Source organism: Quercus robur, chromosome 6, assembly GCF_932294415.1.
Source record: "Quercus robur chromosome 6, dhQueRobu3.1, whole genome shotgun sequence".
Lineage (NCBI taxonomy): Eukaryota > Viridiplantae > Streptophyta > Magnoliopsida > Fagales > Fagaceae > Quercus > Quercus robur.
Genome location: NC_065539.1, coordinates 6088086 through 6097062, shown reverse-complemented (window position 1 = coordinate 6097062; position 8977 = coordinate 6088086). Strand labels below are relative to the sequence as shown.

General features: G+C 34.5%; 1 protein-coding gene and 3 non-coding genes across 4 annotated transcripts; all 4 read right to left on the bottom strand.

The window, feature by feature from the left end:
- Positions 1 to 2637: 2637 nt before the first annotated feature.
- On the bottom strand, positions 2638 to 7064 carry LOC126732459 (protein CURVATURE THYLAKOID 1D, chloroplastic). The gene is made up of 5 exons (XM_050435312.1): positions 6804 to 7064; positions 6468 to 6709; positions 3147 to 3251; positions 2968 to 3039; positions 2638 to 2884 (listed from the first exon to the last, which is right to left on the bottom strand). The coding sequence occupies exons 1-5, from the start codon at positions 6955 to 6957 to the stop codon at positions 2813 to 2815; spliced, it is 645 nt and encodes a 214-aa protein (XP_050291269.1). The 5' UTR covers positions 6958 to 7064; the 3' UTR covers positions 2638 to 2812.
- On the bottom strand, positions 4973 to 5067 carry LOC126690644 (small nucleolar RNA snoR128). Its single transcript, XR_007644689.1, has one exon. It is a non-coding gene; the product is annotated as a small nucleolar RNA snoR128 (small nucleolar RNA).
- On the bottom strand, positions 5373 to 5467 carry LOC126690645 (small nucleolar RNA snoR128). Its single transcript, XR_007644690.1, has one exon. It is a non-coding gene; the product is annotated as a small nucleolar RNA snoR128 (small nucleolar RNA).
- LOC126690646 (small nucleolar RNA snoR128) lies at positions 5784 to 5877 on the bottom strand. The gene has a single exon (XR_007644691.1). It is a non-coding gene; the product is annotated as a small nucleolar RNA snoR128 (small nucleolar RNA).
- Positions 7065 to 8977: the final 1913 nt, after the last annotated feature.

Here is an 8977-nt window from a genome sequence, read left to right as displayed (position 1 = left end):
TACTTTAATTTATTAATAATTAGTTAGGGTCCATAATCCATGTTACAATAGATAAGGCCTGTGTTACATAAAAATATTATGAAATCATGGTTAGGGGTCAACTGTTCAAGTGATAACCAAGAATTAATATGAAATCAATGTTAAAGTTCAAGTTATAACTCAGTGATAATGACATTCTTTGTGTTATCCTATGTTTGTAGTTCAAACTTCACCTCCCAATTTCTTACTATCTACCTATCAAAAAAAAATCACTGTTTTTTATTCTTTTTTCTAAGTACCATACCATACTGTAACAATATACAACCACTATATTAGTATGAAATCTCCCATGAAATGTACTAGATAAAATACTAAGTTATACTAACTGTACAGTTATGAAACATGCTATTGGGACTTATTAAAATATGTGGATTTTAACTTCTATGTTTATAAGACACACACATGATGATACAAATCAACACTATCACTGTATTATTTGAAGGTTATCATATTGCAAACTTGGAATGCATGTAGTGTAATTTGTGCATAAGAGGTGTGCTATCCAAAAACATCTACCCATACATATTTTCTCTATAGAGCATGTAATGCTGTGCAACTATTTTTAACTATGTACACAAATCACTCTATCAATAAATTTTTTTCTCCCTTGCAACAATTGAAGAAGGGAAATTTGAACCTTAGGATCTTCTCAATGTAAGGATTGTGCAATACCACTAAGCTACTAAGACTATGAGCCACTCTAAGTCACTTGTTAGGTCATGAGAAAAGTATAACAACAATTAGAGTTAAAAGTATCTCCCAAAAAAAAAAAAATTAAGAAAAACAGGTGAATTTATCTCTTATCAAAGGAAAGCCTTTAAATTATCCTTGTTTAAGCTTCTTGATTCTATGGCTCAAAAGATGCACTACCGTCATGGTTTTTATTTTTTATTTTTTAGATAACACTACCATGTTGGTTTAACAAGAAATGTGTGAAGGTCTGAAGGATGATGGATCTTAGGATTTGGGATATAGTGATCTCTTGAGGTCATGAGTTCAACTTTACACGCATGCCTTGTGTCTAGATCATGTGACTTACAGAACCATAAAGTTTTTAAAGCATAAGGATTCTTGAGTGCACCATACAAAGTCAGTTGGATACTTAAGATTATTTTAAGTTTTTCAAAGAAAAAATCAATAAGCTTCCTTACTGTACCAAAAGGGAATAATTTGAGCACCTATTATTTTATGAAAACCAATGTTCGTTGTTCATTCCAAAATTTTAAGACCGCATAAAATGTTATAACTTGTGTTACAATTATCTATATAGTAGACTGAGTGGTAGAAAAAAAGTGATAAATTCATGTGAAAGTGATAGACAGCCAATCACGGTTTGACAAGTAGGATAGTTGTTGCAAAAATTGTGGTATTTTATATAGTACTAGAATTACTCTTGGATATTTTGTTTGCGTGAACACCGAGCATGGAATTAGATCTTCAAATTGTAACACCATGATTTACGTATATGGCCCTTCAAAGAGTAAGAACAGGGCTGGGCACAGAAAGCAGAGGACTAAAATTAAGTTCACTGGAAGTAGAATCACTTATCAGTATCATCTAGTTGATATCATGCACAAAACGACCAAAAAACACCACATTATGATTTTTGCCTATATAAAGTTGAAACATCTCTATATTCTCGATTATTAAAAAATAAATAATTAAAATTAAAATTTTAAAAATCTTAGTCTCATTAGTTTGCATTGTTTGGTCTAAAAATATTTGGTAAACTAATGGTTTCATAAGAAGAATAGACTAAACTGGGCCGGCTTGACCACTAGCCATATCATCAATAAAAGAAGGGAGGTTAGATTCAACCATGCAATAGGGAGATCAATATGGAACCTTAAACCGAAATGTTTCCACTTTCTGGGCTTGCAAAAAGGCATGAACTATTAGCAGAATTTTGCAAAGAGGAGATCCGATGATGACCCATCACAGGGACGAGAAGAGCAGATAGCAACAAGATCAACCACGGTAGAGAGCCGACCTGGTCTCGTTCCAAGAGGGAAGCGAGAAAACAAAGCACTCATCTTCAAACAAGAGAGTCAGGCCTCCAAAAATTGTTTCACCAAAAGTAACAGCAGGAAACAAGCAATTTTCCATCAACCAATTTTAGTTTTCCTTTTAACCTGTATTTTCTGATGCTACCAATTTTAGTTTTCCTCGACCTTCAGAAAACATTTTCCGTTAAAACAAAATTTAATTCATAATACTCAACCGCAAACCTCTTATGAGCAATAACCCACATTGTTATTGAGAGGTCACAACAAACCTATTAGTCAGCTTATGAGACCCTTCTATTTTATAATGATATTTTTCGGCCTTTCATAAGTAGCGAATGTGAGTGGGGACTATTCTATCAATTTGGCTTTGAGCACGAAGTCGAATCAAATTTTGGTAAACTAATCGGTGAAAAAAATGGTAAAACTTTTAAGTGATCCTTTTTGCTCTAAATTCAATCATGACAACACAAAAGACTGAGTGGAAATCCCCTGCAGGGCCCCAACTACAGCATATTTTTCTCCCCGCCTTTTGCTGAACCTGGGCACCCTCTCAGTTTAATATTGTCACCAATGAGAAAAGGAACTAACTATGTGAGAGAACAATAAGTAAATATATTTACTTGCTCATCAAAAATAAAACTACAATCCAAATCTTCAGTGAAAGAAGAAAAAGAAAATATATGGCCTTAACTAGAAAATATGTATAAACTCTACACTGATTACACTCTTGCAAGGCAAACAAACCAAGATAAAGTGACTCTGCCACATCAATCATCATCAAAACCAAGAACCTGTTGTTTAAGCTCTTCAATTTTAACAGCCAACTCTTCCCTATTTTTCTGCAAGTCAATAGAAGTTAATTAGTATGGCTATTCATACAATCAAGGATTAATTCTAAATTCAACTCATTTTGTGGGGGTACCTTAAAGATCAGATAGCGATAGCTGAACCAGAATGTGTAGCCAAGACCCACGATTTCCATCAACTTGGGAAACTGATTTTATAACATTGAAAATCAATTTCCAGACAAGCAATATAAAATTTGTTCATAGTTCCAAAAAAGGTATGGAATTAACCCAAAAAACACACACACATACGCACCAATGGAATAGAATCAATAGCGCCTACAAAGACTGATGATAACCACAGGGCAACCAAAGCACCGCCACCATATAGAAGAATGGTAGATGTATCGAACGAATCAAACTGCATGATAACGAGAAAGCCATCAGTATTGCTATACAAAAAATATGGGAATTAAAGTCAGACAACTCAGCCAGACAAAAGTGTAAGTTCTGTATAGTATCAACATTGACACGTCATAATTACAAAATATTTTGACTTCATTTTCATGTGCACTACATTTTTCATGCGTTTGGAGTTCATAACCTCCAATGTAGGAAAACAACAATTAGATTAGCTATCTTTACCTGCAGAATTTGATTTAGTCAGTGTATGTTGTTGACCAAATAGCAATCAAAACAGTCCCCTAAAGGTCTGATAGCGAGGGGCAACAAAGCTAGTCCGGGGATTGAACTCACACAGCCATAATTGATTTAGCACCAAATTTTATGTTGCTTATACAAGTAATTAAACCCACCCCCCCCAACCCAACCCCACCATTTTATTGATCATAACACAACTCACACAGCCACAGAGAATTGAACCAACAAACTTAACCTCCAATCCTTACATAACAGGGGCATTGGTCCAAGAACCACTAGCATTACTGACTGATTCCTTTACAGACAACAAAGTCCATAAGTCAATTAAAGGTTATAAATTTTACTTTTTATGAACAAATTTCAAGATTATTACTTTCACGGCCCCAAGCTGAAATAAATCTAAACGCAAGACTATACACATACATACACTTAGAGGGAAGAACAAATGAACAAAAAAAGAAATCAACCTTGACATAAGTCAAAACCAGTAAAACAGCTACTCTACCAATAAATAAAAACAAAGGAACATTTACAAGGGGGAAAGGAAAAGAGGAAATAAAGCATACACTAGAGAAGAAAAAAAATGAGAACGCCTACATGTAAAATGGGATCATAACCAATGTGAAAGATAAGCCACTTTCATGAATGAAAGGACCAAGACGTTGCAAATATCCTCTAAAAATTTTTATAATAAATAGTTAAATACATGAGAAATAAATACAAAACATTTGCAACATAGACCAGAAACTAATCATTGTTGTGGAAAAATATGACTATATAAAAAAGACTACAAATAAGTTTGAGCCCCCAAAAAATAGGATAATAGATGTTAAAATAGAAAAAGGGAAAAAGAAAAAAAAATGGATGGAGGGAGCTGTCTGTTGCTCAGGTAAGCACTCAGTTGAATTTATATGAGGAAGCAATTTTTTTTTTGAGAGATAATTACAACATGCTGCTAACCCCACAGCTCGAACCCTTTCCCTCCTAAACCCCCAAGCACTTTGTACATGGGGGAGGTGTCAATTCAGCTACAGGGCCTTTGGCAATATGAGGAAGCAATATATAAGTTGACTGGACAAAAAATAAGACCAACAGCAAGCAGAGCAAATAAATAAATGAATATTGGTCTATAAGGACTCAAATGTACCACTGACAAGCTTTAAGATAGTAAGAGTGAGAGTCCCCCCCCCCCCCCACCAATCTCAATTTTCTCTAAAAATTGGACTTGTAAAGAAAAAGGAGAAATAAATTCAAGACTGATTTTTTTTTTTTGATAAGTTAAATTCATGACTGATTTGTTATAAACAAGAATGAAAAAGAAGTGTAAAAGCATAATGAATTCCGTTTTCCCCACTAAAATATATTTTTTAAAAATGTAGAAGTGTAAAAGCATAATGATAGGAAATTATAACAAATGGCATAAGAGGAGAAGAGGAATGAAATCTGAGTGTTAAAAAGTATTTTAATAACTGTTATTCAAGGTTGCTCAGGTAACCGCTCAGGATCGACATGACTGTCGAAATTTCATCAAGCATTCTATGAACACTCTCAACCATTTAAAGCATTCATCATAGCAACCAAGTTTGCAATTTCATTAAACCACTTTCTAGAAAAATTGAGCTTGAAAAGAAAAGGAGAAATAAAAGTCATTACTGAATTTTTATTTTATTTTTTGATTGGTAAATTCATGACTGATTTGCTATACAAGAATGAAAAAGAAGTGTAAAAAGCATAATGAATTCCGTTTTCCCCACTATAATATATGTTATAAAAACGTAGAAGTGTAAAAGCATAATTATAGGAAATTTGAACAAATGGGAGAGAAGGAGAAGAAGAATGAAAACTGAGTGTTAAACAGTATTTTAATAACTGTTATTCAAGGTTGCTCAGGTAACCGCTCAGGATCGACATGACTGTCGAAATTTCATCAAGCATTCTATGAACACTATCAACCATTTAAAGCATTCATCATAGCAACCAAGTTTGCAATTTCAATAAACCACTTTCTCTACAAAATTGAACTTGAAAAGAAAAGGAGAAATAAAATTCATGGCTGATTTTTTTTTTTTTTTTTTTTTGATAAACTCGTGACTGATTTGTTATAAACAAGAATGAAAAAGGCATTTCTTTCATTTCCAGCAGAAACCAAAATTTGAATTCCGTTTTCCCCACTAAAATATGTATTAAAAACAATGTAGAAGTGTAAAAGCATACTGATAGGAAATTGGAACAAATGGGAGAAAAAGAATGAAAACCGAGTGTTAAAATTTATTTTAAGAACTGATATTCAGGGTTGCTCAGGTAACCGCTCAGGATCGACATAACTGTCGAAATTTCATCAAGCATTCCATGAACACTATCAACCGTTAAGAGAATCATCATAGCAACCAAGTTTGCAATGTCATTAAACCCCTTTCTCTAAAAATTGGATTCAAAAGAAAAAAGAGAAATAAAATTCATGACTAATTATTTTTTATCAGTAAATTTATCACTGATTTGCTATAAACAAGAATGAAAAAGGCATTCCTTTCATTTCCAACAGAGACCAAAAGAGGATAGATATTCAATCAAGCATCCAACAGCTTTGTCTTCATCTCTCTTTTACAAACACCTAATACCCTATTCATGACTAGTCATGAAAAGAACATTATTAGTTCTACTATAGCATTTGCTAACAGAAATTCAATAGATAATCAACCCCACATGACCAACAACAATCATTCAATACAAACAAATACACTACTGAGAAACAGTCTCGAACTCAAATCTTAAATCTCTAACCATAATAATACTACCAATCTAAAATGTGTTGCCAATTTTTATCAACATCATCCATTTAAGAACCCCAAACCCTTCTAACCAATCAGATATTAACCCATATATAATTCTGTCACTCACACACACACATGCATTGATACATGCATGAATGTGAAGAAAAACAATCATAAAACTAGAATTATAGGATTTTGAAAGGTACCTTTATATTAAGCTGATCCAAAAACTCAAGTGACACTGTTTGGTTCTCCTCGGCAGGAGGACCTTTTTTAGGCACTTCTGTAGCTCCGTTTTCACTTAATGTCTTATTCTCAGCTGGTGAAACTGGAACATCATCCAACGTTATCACTCTGTCGCGTTCTTCAGCCACATACCTGTTTGCCCCACCTGATGTTTCTTCAGATGACGCTGCTCTTGGAAATGTATTGGTAAAATAAAGCGGCCCTGAAAAAAATAATCCAAAACCCATCAACCAATCAAAGAAAATATAGAGACCCAAATGCAAAACAACATGTTAAAACTACGAGAAAGAACATACGGGAGCGTAGGCCAGCGGTTGTGGGAGAGAGTATTGATTTTCTAACAGAGAAAGAAGGGTTGGAGCGGAAATGAGTAGTGGGGAGTGTGTGTGTGTGGTGGTGGTTGTGGAAATTAGAGATGGGTCGAGCTGTGATGGTGGTGCACAGCTCCATGTTCGTGGAGGCTGCTGCGGCTGCGGTTGAGCTGTGGATTCGGAAGTGAAGAGTGAAGTGAGGTCTGGTTCGAACACTTGCTGTTGCCCACCTTCTTTTTTATAAGAGGGCGTGGCTAGGGTTTGCTCTCTTTATTTTTCTCCTACTTTTAAAATTAGGAAAAAATAATAATTTATCGAATGCATTGGAATGTGTGATTGTGTATGTCTCAGCAGAAGAAAAATAATACTAATATTAATAAAAATAAAAGGGTAAATTACATTATTGGTTTTTATTTCATATAATATATTTTAATTTGGTCTATGAACTATTAATTGTGTCAATTTAGTTCCTAAACTTTTGGAGTCATGTCAATTTGGTTCTTACCATTATGTCTTAGATGAAAATATCTAACATGTCCAACGATATAATTAAAAAATAGTTTTTCTACCACGTCAATGGCCAACAATACAACCACGTCATATTTTTAAAAAAATTAAGAACAAAATTCCTCTCACGTGAGTTAGATTGGGGAAAAAAATTAAATCCCTACCTCTCAAATCCCTACCTCTCACTCTATCTCATCAGACCCTCTCTCCCTCACTCTCACGCCATTGATCCCTAACTCTCTCATTCAATATGAAGTTGTAGGTATCATTATTGATGAGAGCTCAAAAGGAGTGGCAGTAGTGGATCTCGTAGAAGTGACCAAACAGTTGTGAAAGTTCTAGAAGGTAATGTGACTAACTACTGTGAGCAAATAAGAGGAAATCAAGAAATATGGAGTGAAAGGAAATGATTTGCTTGTATTACCAATAGATCTTAGGGATGGCAATTTTTCCCCGCCCCGCTTAACCCGGCCCTCCCCGCTTCGCCCTGCACGGGTTTTCCCCGCCTCGCAAAGGTGTTGGGGCGGGGATGGGGCAAGATTTTAGCCCCGCACCACGGGGCGGGTCTGGGATGGGTTTAAACTTTTTAGACCCACCCCTCCTCATCCCCGCCCCGCCTCGCCCCGTGTTGATAAGGGTTATAATTGTAAATTTTTCATAATCTAATATTCTACTATTTAAACAAACATATCAATATTAGCTTATTTTATTTTACCCAATGTGGTTCTCTACCTTTATTTTGTTATGTGTTATACTATGAGATTTTTTATATTTTTATTTTTTATGGTTGTCTTGTTAAACACTTAGATATATTATTCAATTTTTTCTAAAAATTGATTTAATTTGATGAGATAAATTTAGTTGTAATTTCAAGTATATTTTTATTAATGAAATAGGTTTCATTAAAAAAATTGTTCTATTTGTAGGGCAAATTAACAAAAAGTAGAGTTTTATGGGGTAGGGTGGGGCTTCGCGAGGCCCTAAGGGGCGGGGATGGGGTGAGAAAGTTTTCCCTATCACGCGGGGCGGGGCGGGGATGGGGCAAGACAAAACTATGCGGGGCGGGGACGAAAACCCCATTCTTCGACCCCGTCCCGCCCCATTGCCATCCCTAATAGATCTAACTAAGTCCATTAATATATATACTGTGCATAGCCATTATACAGCGGCAATAACTGACAAACTGAGTTTTAGTATATAAAGTCAATCGCCTGGCCTCTATATACAAACACATGAGGGGGTCTTTTTTCTTTTTTCTTTTTTCTTTTTTTTTTTAAGTATGACATGGCTGAATTGTTGGCAGTTGATGTGATAGAAAAACTATTTTTTTATTATACTGTTAGACACATTAGATATTTCCATCCAAAACATAACGGCAAGAACCAAATTGACACGATTTCAAAAAATTAGGGACTAAATTGACACAATTGAAAAGTCAAAGACCAAATTGAGATATGATGTAAAGGATAATGACCAATTATGTAGTTTACCCAAAATAAAATTATTGGTTGGGTAGATAGAAAAGTGGGAAACGTGAAAAATGTTAAGAGATAAAAATAAATAAATAAATAAAAAGCTTTTCAATGTTTAGTTGAGTGAGAGTTTAGAAACGTGGAAGGAGGAAACAATGTTTTGTTTGGTTGAAAAGAAAA

Coding starts and splice junctions, on each gene's coding strand:
- LOC126732459 (XM_050435312.1), bottom strand. CDS start 6,957: ATGGAGCTGTGCACCACCATCACAGCTCGACCCATCTCTAATTTCCAC. Junction 3,252..6,467: donor TGGATCAGCTTAATATAAAG/GTACCTTTCAAA, acceptor GTTATCATGCAG/TTTGATTCGTTCGATACATC. Junction 3,040..3,146: donor CTATTGATTCTATTCCATTG/GTGCGTATGTGT, acceptor TTATAAAATCAG/TTTCCCAAGTTGATGGAAAT.